This window comes from Danio rerio, chromosome 24 (genome assembly GCF_052040795.2).
Source record: "Danio rerio strain M-AB ecotype USA chromosome 24, GRCz13ab, whole genome shotgun sequence".
Lineage (NCBI taxonomy): Eukaryota > Metazoa > Chordata > Actinopteri > Cypriniformes > Danionidae > Danio > Danio rerio.
Window position 1 is genome coordinate 12,138,827 of NC_141044.1, and position 23,772 is coordinate 12,162,598.

Genomic DNA, 23,772 nt, shown 5'->3' on the forward strand with positions numbered 1-23,772 from the left:
TCGTGTGCATTTTCCTTGGGTTCTTCAGTTTCCTCCAACAGTCCAAGACACTCAATCTAAGTAAATCGAACACACAAAAATGAAACCATTGTCAAGCTGTTAGCAAGTACACCTCTTCTCAGTCATCCATATCCATTACTTATTTTGAAATAAGCCGGGAGGAGTTTATCGAGATCTACCTGAGCTCAAACTCCCTTTTCTCCTTTCAAACGGGAGGGAGCCCAGGGCTTGAGGATCTCATAACTCAGGGCTCTCTCCTGTGATGCATGCCAAACAAGCTTTATTATCAATCATCAGCTAAGTGTGAACTCTTGAAAGCATTTGAGTGGCCAGAAAAGTGCTATGTAAGACATAATAATTATTATTATGTCTTTTTGAATCAAAATATCTTCTAAAAACATCAAAATTTAACATAAAGCCAAACCATAGATTCTCTGCAGCGGTCTAATGTTTCATACAGTCCCCCAGGGATAATGGGACAATCAGAGCCATCAGAACTAATAGAAAAATTTAATTATATCTAATTATTTATATTTAATTATATGTAATATAGAATTAATATAACATAATATTAAATATATTTAATTATATTTGGAAAAGACTCCACATTGCTAAATTCTTACAGAGTGCTCCACAGATGTGTATTCTTCCTCCTGCTTTATAATTGCAACAATTTTAGCATTTATTTAGTTTTATTTGAACTTGTTTTAAAATGTTTAATTGATCTGGTTCAACTCTCTATCTTTGTTTTCAATTAGGCTTTTAATTCATTTTTAATTTGAACAAAATCATAAAATTTTCTAAGTAAAAAAAAACATTTCAATCGGAATCAAAAAGCAAGTCTTAGTCTCCTTAAGAAACGTCTATCACTACCTGCTAAAACACAAAGGTGAGAACAGATCTCTAGAACTCTGCTGGCTGTCCACAAGTCCAACATAGTTTGCTTAATCAACATTTAAAATCATGTTTTAACCTAATCTAAGAAGTTTAAAGAAAAAAAGCAGCCAAAAGCATGAGGCAAGTTCATTTTTATAAAACAAATTATTTGTACAACATATTACATGGCATGTTATTTATAAATTATTTACAATGTATGCCAATTGTTTACATTTACACCATACAAACAATTTGTAATACATAACATTATGCACATCAGCCCTTGACCACAGTAAAAAAACACTATACATAATACTGAATCATTAAGTATGCAAAACAGTGACAGACCGTATGAAATAGTTATATTTAAACCTTTATATTAAAAATAGTATTAACAAACTCTTGAAATTGCTTAACCAAATACTTCAATAGCACAAATTCAGCTTCCTTCCCTGCTCATGTGATAGTTTTATTCTTACTATTTGAGTGCTTTACAGGTAGTTATGTGTTTACGTATACAGTTGAAGACAGAATTATTAGCCCCCCCTTGAATTTTTTTCTTTTTAAAATATTTCCCAAATAACGTTTAACAGAGCAAGGGAATACTATTTTTTTCTCCTGGAGAAAGTCCTATTTTATTTTAGCCAGAATAAAAGCAGTTTTTAATATTAAACAAAAAACATTTAAGGTCAAAATTATTAACCCCTTTAAGCTATATATATATTTTTTCAATAGTCTATAAACCTTCGTTATACAACAACTTGCCTAATTACCATAACCTGCCTAGTTACCCTAATTAACCTAGTTAAGCCTTTAAATGTCACTTTAAGCTTTATAGAAGTGTCTTAAAATATACATAGTAAAATATTATTTACTGTCATAATGGCAAAGATGAAATAAATCAGTTATTAGAGTTGAGTTATTAACCTATGATTTTTGAAAAAATCTTCTCTAAGTTAAACAGAAATTGGGGGAAAAATTAACAGGGGGCTAATAATTCTGACTTCAACTGTATATTTATGTAGGAATATACTAGGAGTCATGTGCAAAATGAGTGAGACTTTCACTCAAAACAGACAACCAACCCAACAGCAGACTTGACAACGCTCTGTTAACATGTTAAACAGCTTGTGGTACAGGTCATAACTCCTGCTTTCTCCATCTAAATGAACAGAATGTGGAAATATAAATGTATATAATCTAGTCAAATTAACTGTGACATTTATGTATATAACAAAAAAGTTATATTCTTTGGTTTTTAATTACCTAATTTAATTCAAAACTCTCGCTAGGGTGTGAGAAACATTATAAACCTCTTGTTTCCTGAGCTTGAGCTGAGCCAAAGTGAAGCAAATGCTAAAGGTAGGGTCTCAACGACTGTGGGTGATACTTTCAAGCTGATCAAGTGAAACCTCAGGGTCTATTCAAGACCCTAAAACAAGATCTTCAACTAAAAGTAGTCATGCCAGTTTTATTTTTTAGTTTTATGTCTCCACCTACAACACTGCCCATCTTCCTAAATCATTTTATAGACAAGACTCATTGTAGACTTGTTTTCAGACTTGTGATAAATTGTGCAGACTGCAGACCTGTATGAGACACTTGCAGGCTCTTGCAGACTCATGGACTTCTTGAAGATGCTGTACTGTATGGCTGCAGACTAACCAACAAGTCTCAATAAATCAATTCAGCTTGTTTGAGTCGTCTGGACTGGGTTCTCATTCATTTATTTTTATTCCAACAGGAGTAAGAAATAATCAAATAAAAATTGTGCTTGAAATATTTTCCCCAATCATGTTTCCCATCATTCCGTTTGCTTGTATTTAGCTATTTTATGCATGATGGTTTCATGCTTGTGTACTTTTGATTGGGTCTGTGGGAATTTGGTGAGAAATTGATGCTGCTCACCTTTCATGTGCAATGGAAACAGAAAAAAGTTCTAGTTGATGTGAATAATGGCCCCAGCGTGCTAAACTAAAGAATGAACAGGCATCAAATTTGTAATTCTAGCTGAAATTGAGGGCGAGGCAGTGGCGCAGTAGGTAGTGCTGTCGCCTCACAGCAAGAAGGGTCGCTGGTTCGAACCTCGGCTCAGTTGGCGCTTCTGTGTGAGTTTGCATGTTCTCCCTGCCTTCACGTGGGTTTCCTCCACAGTCCAAAGGCATGCGGTACAGGTGAATTGGGTAGGGTGAATGTGTGTGTGGATGTTGTGGATGAAATTGTGGGGGGTGAAATTGTGTGTGTGAATGTGTGTGTGGATGTTCCCCAGAGATGGGTTGCGGCTGGAAGGGCATCCGCTGCGTAAAAAAAAAAAAACTTGCTGGATAAGTCGGCGGTTCATTCCGCTTTGGCGACTCCGGATTAATAAAGGGACTAAGCCAACAAGAAAATGAATAATTGAAAGTGAGTATAAATTGTAGCACATCCCATCATCTAGCAGAAGTTACACACAGGATATCTCTGTCAGGTGGAGTTCAGAGATCAGCTGTAAATGACCACCTTTAAACTGTGAGCATCACTCCAATAAGTCAGTTTCAAAAGGAACCAGATGGTAGTATGACAGGTTAGTGACATAAGCCTCAGGATCATCATCGCTCAGGTCTTGATCCACATGATCCAAAGATTCTCTCCCATCCTCATCATACCTGCATTTTGTGAGATCATGAATTTTAGTACATGATAATTTTGGGAGAAAAAGTATCATAGCTAATCAATATTTCAATACCTATGGTGTTGTTAATTTTAGTGTCACAAGTGTATAACTAATTGTCTGTCCACATACAGTTAGGTCAATAAATATTTGAACATTGAAACAATTCTAACATTTTAGGTTTTATACACCAACACAATGGATTTAAAATGAAACTAAATGAAAAGTAGTTAGACAGAATAATAATCCTAAATCACACTTTTCCTTTTTATAACTGGTTGCAAATCCTTTGCAGTCAATTACAACTTGAAGTCTGGAACGCATAGACATCACCAGATGCTGGGTTTCATCCATGGTGGTGCTCTGCCAGACCTCAGCTGCAATTGTCTTCAGTCCCTGCTTGTTCTTAGGGCATTTTCTCTTCAGCAGATGAAATGAAATCTCAACCAGATTCAGGTCAGGTGATTGACTTGGCCATTGCATAACCAGGGTATATACAGGAATCCAATAATTCCAATACCTTTTTACGATTTTTTAAAGATCTCTGAATATTTTAAGACCTCATCACAACTTCAAGTTCTATACGTATCCATAAAGAGTTGTAGTTAATAAATTAACAAAGCACCACCAAGCGACAGAACTCAGATAAGCTCGGAAGAAACAAAGCTACATTTTCCCATTTTGCCATCTGTTTTGCTCTAATGCCTCTATCACCATCCCATGAGTTCTGAGGCGTTTGGCTTAATATGAGCAGAAAGTATTGCCTGAAACACTGGCAATATACTGCTGCTTTTGTCAGCAGTCACATGATCAATAAATACATGAGCCAGTTCCATTGACAGCCATACTTGTCCATGTCATGACACTACTACCACCATGCTTCACTGCTTAGAATTATGAGCAGTTCTTTTCCTTCTCCATATTCTTCTCTTCCCATCACTCTGGTATAAGTTGATCTTGATCACATCTGTCCATAGGATGTTGTTCCAGCACTGTGAAGACTTTTTTGGAACTCTAATCTGGCCTTCCTGTTTTTGAGGCTCACCAATGGTTTACATCTTGTGGTGAACCCTCTGTATTCACCCTAGTGTAGTCTTCTCTTTATTTTTGATTCTGACACACATACCTCCTGGAGAGTGTTCTTGATCTGGTCAACTGTTGTAAAGGGTGTTTTCTTCACCAGGTTAAGAATTCTTTGGTCATCCACCGCAGTTTTTTTCCATGGCCTTCCGGGTCTTTTGGTGTTTATAAGCTCATTGGTGCATTTTTTATTTTTAAGAATGTATCAAACTGTTGTTTTGGCCACGTGTAATGTTTTTGCTATCTCTCTGATGGACTTGTTTTGTTTTTTCAGACTAATGATAGCTTGGTTGACTGAAAGTGACAGCTCATTGGATCTCATCTTTGAGAGTTGACAGTAACAGATTGCTAATGCAAATATCTCACTTGAAATGAACTCTGAACCTTTTATCTGCTCATTGTGATTGGGATGATGAGGGAATAACACACACCTGGCCATGGAACAGCTTAAAAGCCAATTGTCCAATTACTTCTGGTCTCTTAACAAGTGGGAGGCACATTTGCAAATTGTTGTAATTCTATTGTAAAACTGTTGACAATCTGCAGTTAAAGTAGATCTTGTTTGTTTAATTTCAAATGGATTGTGTTGGTATATAGAGCCAAAAATGTTACAACTGTGTCAATGTCCAAATATTTATGGACCTAACTGTATGTGTATACATTACAACAAAGGTGATTTAATGACTTGTAATTCTATTTAGAACAGCTCAATTATTAAGAACAATGACATTACAATACAATAACAACAAAATATATTGTATGAACAATAATAGCACATACTGTATATGCAAAAATCTATTAGCAATATGGGCAAATCAAAGAAAACACTGCTTTTTGCAACAACAAAATTTCATCCTTTCATCATGCAATGTAATCAGGTTAAGGTTACATGACAGTTGTGTGACCCCCACTGTGAAACCTTGCTAAAGTCACATAAACTATTTTTAATAGTTATATATAGTTGTATAGCAATAAAAAGGAAAAAAAATAGTATGTTTTGTTTATTGCAGTAAATGCTAGATTAAAGGTTTTCAGAAACAGCACTATATTTACATTTATAACCTGATAAAATCTGAAATTAACAATTTAATCAACACTATGCATTATTTTACAAAGCAAAATTGGAGATTTCTAACTAAACACTGATTTCATTCATCTCTGACTTTACTTTTGGTACAGAAACTCCTCCTGATCCTCATAGTATTATGTTAATATTACATTTTTTTTTCTTTTTAAATGCCATGTACTGCTGTAGCCACAAAAACTTTTTTTTTTTTCCCTTTTGATGAATTGTTTCTTTGCACTGTCTATATTTTTTACTAGATTAGGCATGAAGAACCATTGACTTTTGAAAAATCTTGATAAGCAAGATTAGCTATTTATGGTTGAAAAGGGGGGTGTAAAGGGCAGGATGTAAGACTTCTACATAAGCAAAATCTCAGATTTGCTGAACATCAGATTATAAGGCTAAAGTTGCATGAAGATGTGCACAAGGTTTTTAAAATCTCAATAGTTTTTTGCACATCTCAAGGGAGTTTTACAAAAGTTTAAAAATGCCTCCCTCTTTCCTTGCAAAATTTCATTTGTTTATAAGTTTCTGTGCGTATAAGACATACTTTGAAGCAGATTAGATGGCTTCATCTCTAGAAAGCATCTTTGGACAGGAGGGCATTAAAATATCTTCTTGTAAAGCGCTTTAGGTGTATAAAGCACTTACATTAAATGTGCTAAATAAATACACATAACTCACATGACTTTTCAAACTGCAGAGTAGTGGTTAAGCATGTTGATCTTAATATCTCATTTTCTCAACATGCTAGGAAATCGTGACCTTTTATTGACATTTTTAATGTTGTTTAAATATAATAAATAACTATAATAAAGACTTTTCCAACTCTACACAAGTTATTTATCAGCTGTATTTCGCATGTAATGAAGACTCAGTTAAGTATGAGGCTTGGAGAAATGTCATAAAACATCTAATTGTGAGGGTCTTTTGAGTTTTTTTGCAGAGCTTCCTTCTCACACCCAGAGAAGGAAGTACAGCTTCCTTTCAGGGACAGAACATTATGCACTCTTACTACAACTTACTTCAAGTATGTCAATGGCATATAAAAAATCCATTAAATAATTATAATGGAGAGCCTCCTATAACTATTTATCAATTCCTTTTTTTTGGCACACAGAGACTTAGACTGAGATGTCACAGAGGGATTGTGATACACTTACGAGTGCTGGGCTGAGTCAGTGGAGGATGGTCTCTCTTTGTCCAGTGGAACACTCTCATCAAACACAATAGTTTCTGTGTTCGCCAGGCAAAATCCATTAGACCTCATGATCTCTGTAGAAGTGGATGATAAGAATACAAATACATGTAAAAATTATTAAAGGTTACAATGTGTGTGTGTGAGTGTTTATAAAAAATCCCAAAGGGTTCACATACTTTTTTTTGCAACTGTATATATACTAATGGAGTTCGTAGACAGTCTAGCTGATGAGATTTACATTTACTTATCAGACAGACACACTATCTCTGAAGTAGTTAGTAGTGCAAAGGTAGTAAAAGAGTTTATTATTAACTATAAAGTAGTTGCTGATAAACCTTTTTATACTTAGACTCAAAAGCAGTCAAAAATAATGATCAGACAAGATACTGGAATGCATATCAGATGGCATAAAATCAAGAGGCTGCTAAATAATAATTGTCAACCCTACAATAACAGTACATGAAAAACTATGTATTAATGTGTAAACTAAACATTCATTTTGAATTAATGATGAGTTAATGTGTGTGCTAATCAGGAACTAGCTTTAACTAGCTTCAACATGAGTCACATGAATTTGTGTGTGAATAAAGGATATCTTAATTATGGTGGCTTGAAAAGCCAACATACTGTTATCTCACTTAAACTTATTAGGCTGGCTTGTGTAGCAAGCCAGACTACTGTTATCCTATTAAACTTATTATTATTATTCTATATTATTATTCTTCTTCTGAGACTAAAAATTAAACTCTATCTCGTCCTAGGCCTTTCAAGCTATGACCATCAAACTTGGGTCAGACCTCCGAACTATTCTGACTCGAGTTGCTATATCTTTTCCGACTGATCCGACTTTCGGTTTTCCGAAAAACGTCCCGGGACCGTCGGAAAAATCCCATAGACGTAACATTGGATCAAACTTTGCGACCTCATAACTCCGCGTCAGAATGTCACACAGACTTCTAACTAGGCTCATTTAACTCAGACCATCAATCTGCCAATGACTGATCACCTTTAAACTTTCTGGCCACGCCCTAGCAACCACTTTTGGACCCTAGAAACCGTCCCATAGACTTCCATTGCAAAAGACTCTCATTGACTTTACATTGGATCAAACTTTGTGAGCTCATAACTCTGCATCAAACTGTCCTACAGACTAATGGCTGAGCTCATTTAACTCAGTCTAGCCAGCAGCCAATCACCGATGGCCTTTTAACTTTCTAGCCACACCCTAACAACCAGATACTGCACCCTAGCAACTGTCCCATAGACTGCCATTAAAGAGGTTCAGACTGATATTGTCATGCTGCAGTGTGATAGAGACATGGGGATTGTTTTTAACTGTTCATACTGGCAAGAAGCTTGTATACATCATCAGTCTTAGCTGTCAATCAACTCCATAGCAACAAAACAGACTAACCTAGCAACGATATGACACCAGCTATATCTCAGCATCAGAACATCGTAGAGAGGCGGGGGTTGGCTTGTTTGACTCATGCTCAAACACCATCCATCTATCTATCTATCTATCTATCTATCTATCTATCTATCTATCTATCTATCTATCTATCTATCTATCTATCTACATCTTTCTATCTATCTATCTATCTATCTATCTATCTATCTATCTATCTATCTATCTATCTATCTATCTATCTATCTATCTATCTATCTACCTCTACCTATCTATCTATCTATCTATCTACATCTTTCTATCTATCTATCTACATCTTTCTATCTATCTATCTATCTATCTATCTATCTATCTATCTATCTATCTATCTATCTATCTATCTATCTATCTATCTATCATGCTAACAATATGCTAATTCATGCTAGAAACATGCTAGTTACATGCTAATTCATGCTAGAATCATGCTAGTCACATGCTAATTCATGCTAGAATCATGCTAGTCACATGCTAATTTATTCTAGAATCATGCTAACAACATGCTAATCCATGCTAGAATCATGCTATTCACATGCTAATTCATGCTAGAATCATGCTAGTAACATTCAAATTGATGTTAGAATCATGCTAACAACATGCTAATTCATGCTAGAATCATGCTAGTAACATGCTAATTCATGTTAGAATCATGCTAACAACATGCTAATTCATGCTAGAATCATGCTAGTCACATGCTAATTCATGCTAGAATCATGCTAGTCACATGCTAATTTATACTAGAATCATGCTAACAACATGCTAATCCATGCTAGAATCATGCTATTCACATGCTAATTCATGCTAGAATCATGCTAGTAACATTCAAATTGATGTTAGAATCATGCTAACAACATGCTAATTCATGCTAGAATCATGCTAGTAACATGCTAATTCATGCTAGAATCATGCTAACAACATGCTAATTCATGCTAGAATCATGCTAGTAGCATGCTAATTCATGCTAGAATCATGCTAGTAACATGCTAATTTATGCTAGAATCATGCTAGTAACATGCTAATTCATGCTAGAATCATGCTAACAACATGCTAATTTATGCTAGAATCATGCTAGTAACATGCTAATTCATGCTAGAATCATGCTAACAACATGCTAATTCATGCTAGAATCATGCTAGTAACATGCTAATTCATGCTAGAATCATGCTAACAACATGCTAATTCATGCTAGAATCATGCTAACAACATGCTAATTTATGCTAGAATCATGCTAACAACATGCTAATTTATGCTAGAATCATGCTAGTAACATGCTAATTCATGCTAGAATCATGCTAACAACATGCTAATTCATGCTAGAATCATGCTAGTAACATGCTAATTCATGCTAGAATCATGCTAACAACATGCTAATTCATGCTAGAATCATGCTAACAACATGCTAATTTATGCTAGAATCATGCTAGTAACATGCTAATTCATGCTAAAATCATGCTAACAACATGCTAATTCATGCTAGAATCATGCTAGTAGCATGCTAATTCATGCTAGAATCATGCTAGTAACATGCTAATTTATGCTAGAATCATGCTAGTAACATGCTAGTTCATGCTAGAATCATGCTAACAACATGCTAATTCATGCTAGAATCATGCTAGTAGCATGCTAATTCATGCTAGAATCATGCTAACAACATGCTAATTTATGCTAGAATCATGCTAGTAACATGCTAATTCATGCTAAAATCATGCTAGTAACATGCTAATTCATGCTAGAATCATGCTAACAACATGCTAATTCATGCTAGAATCATGCTAACAACATGCTAATTCATGCTAGTAGCATGCTAATTCATGCTAGAATCATGCTAGTAACATGCTAATTCATGCTAAAATCATGCTAGTAACATGCTAATTCATGCTAGAATCATGCTAACAACATGCTAATTCATGCTAGAATCATGCTAGTAACATGCTAATTAATGCTAGAATCGTGCTTACAACATGCTAATTCATGCTAGAATCATGCTAACAACATGCTAATTCATGCTAGAATCATGCTAATTCATGCTAAAATCATGCTAGTAACATGCTAATTTACGCTAAAATCATGTTGTAACATGCTAATTCATGCTAGAATCATGTTAAAAACATGCTAATTCATGCTAGAATCATGCTAATAACATGCTAATCTATCTATCTATCTATCTATCTATCTATCTATCTATCTATCTATCTATCTATCTTTTCATAGTTTTAAAAACTGTTTAAACTAAATAAACTATTACCGTCAGGCTTTCACAAGCCAGCCTCAAAGTTTGTTCTCAAACTTTAAGAATCTAGTTATTATTCTGCTTCTTCTTCTTCTTCTTCTTTCTTCTGAGACTAATTTTAAAGTCTATCTCCTCCTAACCCTTTCAAGCTTCATACCTCAAACTTTCGTCAAACCTTCAAACTGGTCTGACTCGGGTTGCTATATCTTTTCCGACTGATCCGACTTTCGGTTTTCCGAAAAACGACCCGGAAAATTCCCAAAATTCCCATTGACTTAACATTGGGTCAAACTTTGTCACCTCATAACTCTGCATCAGACTGTCCTACAGACTTCTAACTGGGCTCATTTAACTCAGTCTAGCCAGCAGCCAATAACTGATGACCTTTAAACTTACTAGCCACTCCCTAGCAACCACTTTTGGCACCCTAGCAACTGTCCCATAGACTTCCATTGTAAAAGACTGCCATTGACTTAACATTGAGTCAACCTTTGTGAGCTCATAACTCTGCATCAGACTGTCCTACAGACTAGAGTCAGGCCTCATTCAACTCAGTCTAGTCAGTAGCCAATCACTGATGGCCTTTAGACTTACTAGCCACTCCCTAGCAACCACTTATGGCACCCTAGCAACTGTCCCGTAGACTTCCATTCAAAAGACTCTCATTGACTTAACATGGGATCAAACTTTGTGAGCTCATAACTCTGCATCAGACTGTCATACAGACTAATGGCTGAGCTCATTTAACTCAGACTACCAAACTGCCAATAACTGATGAGCTTTTAACTTTCTAGCCACACCCCTAACTACCACATACTGCACCCTAGCAACTGTCCCGTAGACTTCCATTACAAAAGACTCTCATTGACTTAACATGGGATCAAACTTTGTGAGCTCATAACTCAGCATCAGACTGTCATAGAGACTAATGGCTGAGCTCATTTAACTCAGTCTAGCCAGCAGCCAATCACTGATGGCCTTTTAACTTTCTAGCCACACCCCTAACTACCACATACTGCACCCTAGCAACTGTCCTATATAATGTAATTAGCTGTGCTATCAAATGCTTATAAATCTAACATACTAATGACATGCCAATCATGCTAGCAACATACTACTCATATGCTAATCATGCTAATGACATGCTAACTCATACTGGAAACATGCTAATGACATGCTAATTTGAACTAGAATCATGCTAGTAACATGCTAATTCATACTAGACTCATGTTAATAACTGGCCTACATGCAAATCTTTGCATAGCAGTGTCCTATTGACTTGGGGGATGGCTCATCTGACTCAGACAACCAATGAGCATCTCAATATGATAATAAAGCTCACAAGCCACGCCCCCAAATTGATTCCATAGACTTTCATTAAAATAGGCCAAGATGCATATCTTTGCATAGCAGTGTCATAGAGACAAGGGGGTTGGTTCATTTGACTAAGACAACCAACCACATTCAAGTTCACTCTGTAACCTCGCCCATAGCAACAAAACAGAGTACCCTAGCAACCATTCATCAACAGCTATATCTCAGCATCAGAACATCGTAGAGACTTGGAGATTGGCTCGTTTGACTCATGCTAGCATACGGAACTTCCTATATGCTACACATGCTAGCAGTGACTAGCTACATGCTAATATTGACTAGCCAAGTACTGTAACTTGCTAGAAATGCTTACTAAGTATAAATGTTTTATCAAGCATGTATGTGAGGCTTGCCTAGTAACCAACCAGGGTACCCTAGCAACTGCCTAGCAACCACCCAAACTACCCTAGCAACCGCCTAGCAACGGCCTAGTAATGCCTTAGTAAGGGCCTAGCGACCACTAAGGACACCCTAGCAACCGCCTAGCAACGCCTTAGCAACCACTCAGAATACCTTAGCAACCACCTAGCAACACCTTAGCAACCACCTAGCAACCACTTGGGACACCTTAGCAACCGCCTAGCAACACCTTAGCAACCACCTAGGAACCACTTAGGACACCCTAGCAACCGCCTAGCAACACCTTAGCAACCACCTAGCAACACCTTAGCAACCACCTAGCAACCACTTAGCAACACCTTAGCAACCACCTAGCAACCACTCAGAACACCCTAGCAACTGCTTAGCAACGCCTTAGCAACCACCTAGCAACCACTCAGGACACCCTAGCAACCACCTAGCAACACCTTAGCAACCACCTAGCAACCACTCAGGACACCCTAGCAACCACCTAGCAACGCCTTAGCAACCACTCAGAATACCCTAGCAACCGCCTAGCAACACCTTAGCAACCACCTAGCAACCACTTAGGACACCCTAGCAACCGCCTAGCAACACCTTAGCAACCACCTAGCAACACCTTAGCAACCACCTAGCAACCACTTAGGACACCTTTGCAACCACCTAGCAACACCTTAGCAACCACCTAGCAACCACTCAGAACACCCTAGCAACCGCCTAGCAAGACCTTAGCAACCATCTAGCAACCACTTAGGACACCCTAGCAACCGCCTAGCAACACCTTAGCAACCACCTAGCAACACCTTAGCAACCACCAAGCAACCACTTAGGATACCTTAGCAACCACCTAGCAACACCTTAGCAACCACTCAGAACACCCTAGCAACCGCCTAGCAACACCTTAGCAACAACCTAGCAACCACTCAGAATACCCTAGCGACCACCTTGCAACACCTTAGTAACCACTAAGCAACTAGTCAGAACACCTTAGCAACTGCCTAGCACCACCTTAGCAACCACCTAGCAACCACTCAAAACACCCTAGCAACCGTCTAGCAACACCTTAGCAACCACCTAGCAACTAGTCAGACCACCTTAGCAACTGCCTGGCACCACCTTAGCAACCACTTAAAACACCCTAGCAACCGCCTAGTAAAATGCTAATTCATGCTAGAATTATGCTAACAACATGCTAATTCATGCTAGAATCATACTAGTAACATGCTAATTTATGCTAGATTTATGCTAACAACATGCTAATTCATGCTAGAATCATGCTAGTAACATGCTAATTCATGCTAGAATCATACTAACATGCTAATTCATGTAAGAATCATGCTACTAACATGCTAATTCATGCTAGAATTATCCAAGTAGCATGCTAATTCATGCTAGAATCATGCTAGTAACATGCTAATTCATGCTAGAATCACGCTAACAACATGCTAATTCATGTTAGAAACATGCTAGTAACTTGCTAATTCATGCTAGAATCATGCTAACAACATGCTAATTCATGTAAGAATCATGCTACTAACATGCTAATTCATGCTAGTAATATGTTACCTCAAGCTAAAATCATACTAACATGCTATTTACACTTTAAAACCACTTCAAACTTTCAGATTCGGCTTTTCAAGCCACCATAAAGTTTGTCCTCAAACTTTACTATCTAGTTACTTGTTAATTCATGTTGTTAATTAATGTATTATGTATTATGTAATGTGTTAACTAACATTTAGGTTTAAGCTAAGTGTAACCAACATGAACTCATAAGCTGTTAATGTATAATTATGTCATGACTACTTAGAGGGGAACATCAACATTAACTCACCCTTAACTACTCATGAACTCCTGTGTTTAAAGTGTTCATGTTGATTTTGACAGAACACTTTTCTATTGTTAATCAATGTAAACACACTAAATGGATGTCCATAAGTTCATGAGTAGTTAAAATGGGTTAATGATGATGTGCCCCTTCAAGTAAAGTTATGATATAATTATACATTAAAATTTGAGTTCATGATGATTAAATTAAGCACAAACTAATGTGGTAATTAATACATTAATTAAACAATCATGTACTAACAAGTAGTTGAGGTAGCCATTATTCACACGTGAACTATTGTGACTCATGCTGTAGATAAAGTTGGTTCATGATTAGCACATGCCTTAACTCACCATTAGTTCATAATAAAGTTTAGTTAACATACTAACACATCTCTATTTATGTACTGTTATTGTAAAGTGTTACCATTACTGAGAAACCACATCGGGGCTTTCCAGTGCTGATCTAATTATATTGGAATAATAATCAGATTTAGGTTTGGCCAGTGCATCTTTAAAGGTTTGAATGTTTAGCATACATTTCCGAATGAACATTAAGGCCTGAGCAGCCATACCAAACTCTTACCTAAGGCATTTTGTTTTGAACTGATGCAGTTCAGGTGTAAACAAAGAAGCTGAACAACCAAATGATACAGAGTAAAATGATCTAAAATCATATTTAGTTCATCATTTCACTTGAAAATGCATTATTGACAATGTCTACATGAACGCAAAAATCGCTGAGCTTAACAACAATTAGACACATAAAGAACATAGAAGTCAGGAATTCAGAAAGTTAAGTTAAAAATGAATTATAGCTGAATTAAAATAGGAATTAAAATAGCTGAAACACTTATTCACTTTCCTTCGGGTTATTCCCTGATTTATCATGATTTACTTTGGCATGTGTTTAGTGCAGTTGATGTCTTTCCAGCCACAACCTACCACTGAGAGTACACTAACTCATGCTGGGAAACATACACACATTCCTTGTTTACACACACTTAATCACAACGGGCAGTTTAGTTCACACAATTTAGTTTACTGAATATTTTCACCCACTTCAAATGTTATCACTAAATTGAATCGGCATTATCAGTGGTTATCAGCTGATAGATATGCGCCAGTGGGGGCCTTCTGAGCTTACTGGTAGGCTCTGAAGGCTGTTATCATCCATCCAAATGGTTAATTAGCCAACCCACTAGCTAATAGAGAAGAATCCAGATCCAGATCTGTTTTTACATTACTGTGACAGTTAGGTTTAAGGTTGGTGTATAAGTAGACAATAATAAAATACAATTAATTGGAAATTAACTTCCAGCCGCAGCTGTATCTATATCTGATTAACTATAAGTATGGATGATAACAGCCTTTTGAGCCTACCAATAGGCGCAGAGGGCCCCTACTGACCCACATCTCCCACATGAACACGAGGAGAACATGCAAACTCTACACAGAAATGCCACCAGTCCCAGCCTGAACTCGAACCAGTGACTTTCTTTCTGTGAGGCAACAGTGCTAACCGTTTAGCCACTGTGCTGCCCAGGCTGAAACACAAAACAGTAATAATACAATGACGATGCACAGCATTGAACTATGGCCATGAGTAAAACAAAGCTTGCTGTCTTCTTGTGACAAACAGCCACACACCAAGAAGAAAGAACAGGATCATGTCAGTTCACAAGTCATGTCTAAAAATGCATGGAAAGTGTGATGCATGTCACTTCCTCTCTCTCCATTTGAGCGAGCTTGCCACATGTCTACATTCAAAATAACTTCAGAATGCAAAAGATACACAATATGACAACAGCCCTCACAGCTTTCTTTTATTAAGAACTTTCCGGCATCCACCACACCTACCAAGTGAAGTTGATTAAGAGACTGTACTGTACCATATACTTAATAGAGTGGAGGAACTATGACGTCTATTTGTATGCAAAAACCCGGAAGCGAGTTAGCATTTTAGCACTTCTGGTTCCCTCGTCCCAAAGTCAATGGGTTTTTTGTATGGGGTTTCAGTAAAATCACTTAAATAAGGTCCGTGGCCAACACATGTTCAAGATACTTTCACGTTTTGTTCTACGACATAACACACATTAGTTACAGCACACTTTTGGATTTTTAAATAAATTATGCTTCTTTAAAAAGACGGTTGCTAGCAAGTTGCTAAATGGGACTACAGGCGGTGTCTGAGACATTGGCATTTGGATTTGGCTGTTATTTAGGTATTTTCATAAAGAGTATTTTATAGTTTGTTGTGCTTTTCCAAATAGGAATTCAGATTGTGTTTAGATAATTCCTTAAACGATATTATGAAGAAACTGCAGTGCAGCCTGTCTCTGTCCTGCTCTCAGTAATGCAAACGTGTGAATAAATGTGTAAAAATACATGCATGGTAACTGTCATTTTAACGTGATCGAGATTTTATTCGTCATTTTTTCTGCATCTGAACACATTCTGTCATAACTGCAATATTTACACTCCTCCATGAAATGTATAGCTGATGTGACTGTATGAGCTGCTTTTCGCTGTACGTCGTGACATAAAAAGAATATTGAATGTTGCTCTGTGTCCATGATGATGGAACTTGCAGGCATTTGATTGTTCCTCCTTACGCCTCATTTCTTTCATCTGTTAGGGTAAGCGAGCTGTTTGCACGCGAGTGATATTTAAATATGTCTCATGACAATACTATATAGGCAGATTTATACACGCAGTTCTATAACTTTTGGAACAACCGTAAAGCAAAACAGATGTATTTCCCACGTAAAAACGATTTAAAAGGCACATAGGTCTGTATTTTTGCGTATTTATGTTTATGATATATACCGTGGATTATAATATAATAAACTGAGAGAATAACTCTTTGTCATGGACAATATTTCTTAAAATAAGCTTGATAAGTCGTCTGTTGCAGGGTGGGGTTGACGTCACAGACGAGCGCCCCGAGGGCTCTGTATTCCGTTAATAGCCTAATGTTAGCTTTTCAACTCTTGCGTTTGCATTTAAGATCTAAAAGTCTTCAAAGTAGTATTTTCGTGTGAGGATAATCCGGCTGGACAAATTGTGTAAGTGTAATGCACTGTGTTTGAACACAGAGCTAATTATTTGCAATCTTCGAAAAGCCTATGGGAAAATCCTATAGGGATTTTCACGAGGGAACCAGTTTTATGCTAGCAGCCGATTAGCCTACAAAGTGACGTCATAGTTCCTCCACTCTATTGTAATGGTGAATTAAAGCAAGCCAAAAAAAGACCAAAAGGACCATCCAGATTCTCACGGGAGACAGATGCAAAAGCAAACTTTTGTTATGGAATGCTGGTGCATACATTATACTTGAAAGGACAGGGGTGTCATGGTGGCGCAGTGGGTAGCACAATCGCCTCACAGCAAGAAGGTCACTGATTCGAGCCCCGACTAGGTCAGATGGCATTTCTGTGTGGAGATTACATGTTCTGCCTGTGTTCTCGTGGCATTCCTCCGAGAACTCCGACTTCCCCCACAGTTCAAAGACATGAGCTGCGTCCCCTGCGTTGCCAAATCATTGAAATAAATGACCAAACTATCAAATAAACTTGTCGTGAGTATTGCCGCATTCACCATCGGGAGGCGCTATAATCACTCTCGTAGGAGAATTTTGCTTTCACCATCAAAAATAAATAAAGTTATTCAACATGTGCGTCCGATAGCTCCGCCCCTTCTGCTACGTAAGCAAACCTGCGGTCGTTGAGTGCGTGAAGTGTCCATCATTCCACACTTCATTTTAGCGGCTGAATGAGTGCATCATCCGGGTAATTGAAGTGCTCTTATTATTTTTAGTGTTTTCAGTGTGAACGCAGAGCGATTTGGAACGCAGCTATGGTACAGGTGAATTGATTAAGCTAAATTGGCCATAGGGTATGTGTGTGAAAGAGTATGTATGGATGTTTCCCAGTGATGGGTTGCAGCTGGAAGGGTATCCGCTGCGTAAAACATATGCTGGATAAGTTGTCAGTTCATTTCATTGCGGCAACCACTAAATAATAAAGGGACTAAGCTGACAAAATAATTAATGAATGAATTAAAAGGAAAGTTTACGCAACACAGTGCTGAATATCCCAACTCCTTTAGATTGTGTTGCAGCTATTGTGATCAAATTGTGTTTATGTTTACAGAATACAACATATTTGGTCAAAGAAAAGATTGTAAATATTTTTTTTTTGTACTTAAAGAGAATTAGCAAATGACTTTCTCTTTTGTTTATTGAATTTTGAAAAATGGAATTAGTATGTTAATTAAACTATATTAACACTATAAAACAACATAATAAATTACATGAATATTAACAAGCATTTTAACATGAAATGCCTACCTGAAATCTTAACTGGATTTTGAAAGCATGGCTGAATCTTGTGGATGTTGTCATTCCTCAGAACCTGGTCTAGCGGTGAGCGTTCAAAGAATGTTAAGACAACCTCTGACCTAGAAAACTTAAAAATCAAAATAGAAGATTTTTTAAAAAGACTTTTATTATGTAATTTTGGAAGATATTCAGGTAACTGAATTGACTTGTTAACTGATTAGAGATAATAAAGTAAAACAACACATGCAACCTGTTTTTTGGGAGTCATATTTTAATAACACATATGCTCTTTTATTCTTACACTGGTGTCATCAGTGTCACTCACCTTCCAAGGCATGTATATAGTGGCCTTCAACAATCGCTCCACTTCATTTAGCTTTGTCTCAATATCTCTCGCTTCTTTAATCTTCACAAGCCCTGTGAGAGCACAAATATATTAGTACAGCCTTTTTAACAGACAATTTCTTCAGCTCAGCATTCTGCCTTTTATTGTAGCTAATTATTATGTTGGTTTGAAAAAGCCAACATGCTGTTATGCTATTTAAACTATCTCAAGAAAACATTTTATGTTATTTATATGTGTAATGATTTTAAGGCCTCATGGCCTTCAGGAAGAAGGTAGAGAACTGACAAAATTTAAAGAGTTTATTAAAGAAAAAAAACAAACAAGCAGAAGACAGCTCCCTGCTGAGACTGCCGTCAAACTGAAAACAAACCCAATATAAACGTGTCCAGGTCAAGGTCGTGTCTTCCATACAAACCGTAATTTGTACGGTGTTGTACTTGTGATGCAAAGTGGACCAGATTCAAGTCTGGTAAGGGTTTATATTTAAACCCTTCAATATACAGGCAATATCAATATACAGGCAATAGGTCATAAGGCAGGCGGCTAAACTGGAGAACAGGGATATACAAGGCTAGGGTAAAGCACGGATAAACAAGACAAGGAGAACTGCGTTGTAATGTCACTTAGCAGTAAACAAGACTCGGCCCACAGAATGGGTCAATGAGTGGCTTAAGAAGGGTGTGTAATCAGTTTCTGACAAGGCTCAGCTGGTGAGTGTAATCAAGCTAGATGAATGAGCAGGCGTGAGTGTGATCGGAGAGCATGTATGAAAATGTAGTCCAGGGGAAGGCGGAAGTTTAGTCCATAATGTTTGTGTGAAAACCAGCAATCTCTGGAAGGCGATCGTTGGTTGTGTGATAATAATAAGGCTTTGGTTCAACCACAGATTTTTTCCTTAAAATTCAATTTCATTACACAAATAAGAGTATCAGTACGACCATTTGTCTATTCATTCTAAAAGCAGCTAAGCTGTATAAATATTTCTGTTGTGATAGTTAAAAAGAATAAAAAATGGCACTCACTACTATTGACTAGGCATGGGCCAGATTCTGACGGTAGGATAACCTTGAATAAAAATATCATGGTTTGATAGTATTGCGATAACTGCTCTAAAATATTCATTCATTCATTCATTCATTCATTCATCTTCTTGTCGCCTTAGTCCCTTTATTAATCCAGGGTCGCCACAGCAGAATGAACGGCCAATTTATCCAGCACGTTTATACGCAGCGTATGCCCTTCCGGCCACAACCCATCACTGGGAAACATCCACACACTCATTCATACACACAGTCCTACACTACGGACAATTTAGCCTACCCAATTCACCTGTACCGCATGTCTTTGGACTGTGGGGGAAACCGGAGTACCCAGAAAAAACCCACTCGAACACAGGGAGAACATGCAAACTCCACACAGAAACCCCAAGGCGAGCCGAGGTTAGAACCAGCGACCCAGCGACCTTCTTGCTGTAAGGCAACAGCACTACCTACTGCGCCACTGCTCTAAAATATTTTCTTTTTAAATGTAAGGGTAAAAAAAACTTTTTTTTCCCCATTGAACACAATATATTTTACTTTGACAAACATTTAAAATATTTTGTTACAGTAAACATGTCAGGCTAAATAATTAAAATAAATCATTGACTTCTGCTGTCTTTATTAGTTTCAAAAACACTGATTTCTTTACAATTTAAAAAGGCATCTTTGGATATCTTTTTTGCTGGAGAGACTTATCCTAAATAAAACACAAAAAAAATTCTAAAAAAATATTACATATATTGTTGGAACAGTATAACAAAATTTTGGCAGCTTTAAAACTTTGACTTTTCTAAACTGCGGTATACCTTGAAAGAGGTTATCAGTCCATGCCTACTCTTGACTTAATCATTTAATTGTTAAGAATTTAGTAAATATATATTATGTGCATTTAATTTATTGTAAAAATGTTTCTGCTTGAACTCTATGCATTGCTAGTTTATTTTTTTGGCCTAATGTTTTCACAGAATCTGTGTCTGTGGTATTCAAACTACAGTAACTATCATGTAAGTGTCCTCTCCAGGAATTTACAACGTGCTTATACATTTTAATGATATGCTTAATTATTAAATTGTGCTTTAGACTGGTTACATTTTAATTTTAAATCTACACTTGCTGTTAAACTTAGCACTGATATGTAGTCTTGGACATCGCTGGCATTTAAATTGATTTTGATCTGAGTGCCCATAGAGTAAGTATTTTTTAACATTTTTTATTTTCTAAAATTTAATATTTTATAAAAAGGTTTGTAAACAGCCAGAAAAGAAAACCTTATGACAAAATCAGCTCGCTCAGTCACTCACTCACTTTCAATCGGCTTAGTCCCTGCTTTGCCAGGGGTCGGCACAGTGGAATGAACTGCCAATTACTCTGGCATATGTTTTACCAGTGAGTGCCCTTCCTGCCACAACACAGCTCTGAGAGTCACCAAGTCATGATCTCACAGTGCTGGGAAACACCCATATGCTCTCTATCCACACACACACATATATTATAGCCTTACACTCTCTATCCACACACACTCATATATTTTAGCCAATTTAGTTTATCCAGTTTACCTATGTTTTTTGACTGTGGGGAATCTGAAGCCCCAAAACATGCAAACTCATAAAACATTCTGTCTTTTCTGTGTTACTTTCATATTTTCTGACATCCATCAACCAGACACCTAATCACCTTCAAATGTGACAACCAACAATACGATGACACTAAAATATTAATTTTAAGTAATAGAACTTATGTACCTGTGACCTAAGTTTCCACTGCGCTCTGTATTATACATAATTCATACAATTATGTCCTGTTTAATTTGGGAACAAAACAGTTCCAATCAGAACAGTTGCAAATGCCACTCTTAATGATGACTTAAATGATGTAGATAGAAGAAGTGTTTTATTGTTGTAAACACAAAATGCCTTGTTTTTAATGAGTATCATGTCATTCAGACCTACCCAGAGCTGTAATTATGATGATGACGGTGGAGAAAGAAAACAAAAAAAGCCACAATCTGTAGTCGAGTCACAAAGATTTTACACAACAGCCTACTCTGAGTCCACAAACCTTCACGCTGATGTAATCACTATTCATTAAGTCCCATGCTAGTGATATCACCACTATGAGCTGTAAAGAGTTTTTAGAATATTAAATCATCTTTGAATCATGATGACACTACATGCCCTATGACTTACAATACGTCTGTTAAAGAATCATTTTAACGGTCAAACTGGTTTTCTTTTTCATATCTCTGAAATAAAATATTTGGAATACAGAGGATTTTGATTGATGCTAGACACATGAAAGTCATTTTTACTGTGCCATTTTCCAAACTGAGATTTTATAGATACAAATTTTAAAAACATGTTAATAGAAAAGGCCTTAAAATAGACAGAAGAGGCACTTTGCTGATAAATAAATGAAAACACGAATTTAACAGTGGACAGAAATATATATAAAATAATGTTATAAAGATATTTCAGACGTGTTTCTGATAATAACTCGGGACCACAAGTCAGACAGATGCAAAGCTTATGAAAGATCGCTCACAAACAAGCTACAAATATAATTTGACTTAATCTAACTGAGTTGTTTGTCTGAACAGATATCTTATAATGCTCATCCTGTCAGGATTTGCTGTGGAAATGCCCATTTCCTGTGAGCTTTAGAGATTTAGGCTTATGTATGTGTGTTTTTGATTTTGTAATTTTGAATACCAGCACATTGTTGTTAACTAATCATCAACCAAATAAATTAATTGTTTTATTTGATTTAATGGCCAATACAGTTATTATAATCCATTAAATTCCATACCCAAATTATGTTCCACTAAAATAATTAATTCAATAACAAAACCAAATGTTAAATACCCTCTTTACTTTCTTTTGTAATAAAGACAAACTGTTTATTTAGTTTAAATACTAAGTGTTTGTGTTTTGTTTTATTCAAGATGTTAATTGTAGACATCATGATGAGGATGATAAGGAGATGGGACGGTAGTACGCGCGAAGAAAGAGAATGAGACTTTTTTTCGGAAATGGGGGGGGGGGGGGGGCTTTATGTTTACCGTCTTTTCAACAGTATTACAAACATACTAACAAACATTTTCCACTAAGGTAGAATAGAATAGAATAGAATAGAATAGAATAGAATAGAATAGAATAGAATAGAATAGAATAGAATAGAATAGAAGAAGGCCTATAATACTATAGTAACACTTCCTTTACCTTCTAGCAGAGGACACTTTGACAAAACTCGCCTGTCTTCGGGGAAACACTCCATGAGTCTTTGTAAAAGTCTGCCTAAATCAGAAGAGCTTCTGTGCAGGTAAATAATGTTTCTGTCCGACCATTCAGTCCTTATATCAAAGAATTCCTCCTCCGCTCCTCTGATGATGAGCCTCCGAATCCCGTTAACCCAACAATCTTTCACGAACATGTTGACCAGGGATGTGCCCTCAAAAATCGCCGATGCCATCTCGAGTGCCCTCACTCCAGCATTCTGTTATAGATGTATTTATCCTTCTGCTCAACTTCAACAGCGCTTATACAACTTAATTGGTGGAAATAGGCTACGTGTAGAGGTTAGAGAAAAAAAAAATAATCCAAGATCTTGTTTTAAGGAACCTACGGTTTCGATTCGTAAACGTCATCAAATGTAGCGGGCGGATATGCAAGAATAGCAAAAATTCAAACTAGGAACTCCAAAATATGAAGTAGGCTTATATAGCGACCTAACTATATCCGTCAAAAAGTTTAGGCGTTCCTATAACTGTTTGGTGCAACTTAAATTACAACGAACTACGAGTCGCTTCAACCCCTTTAAAGGTTGTTAATCAGCTAATCACAAAAAACAAACAAACAAAACAACTCCTATTTATACTGTTTAGCTGTCACCGCTCCTTTCCTCCTTCCTTTTCATTCTTTTCCACACACAGCGCTATGC

The 23,772-nt window shown here is 36.7% G+C and overlaps 1 protein-coding gene across 1 annotated transcript; it reads right to left on the minus strand.

Moving 5' to 3' along the window:
- Nucleotides 1-1,011: 1,011 nt before the first annotated feature.
- On the minus strand, nt 1,012-23,772 carry pxdc1b (PX domain containing 1b). Its single transcript, XM_087309336.1, has 5 exons — nt 23,055-23,772; nt 18,776-18,867; nt 18,460-18,577; nt 6,836-6,947; nt 1,012-3,521 (listed from the first exon to the last, which is right to left on the minus strand). The coding sequence occupies exons 1-5, from the start codon at nt 23,302-23,304 to the stop codon at nt 3,392-3,394; spliced, it is 702 nt and encodes a 233-aa protein (XP_087165462.1). The 5' UTR covers nt 23,305-23,772; the 3' UTR covers nt 1,012-3,391.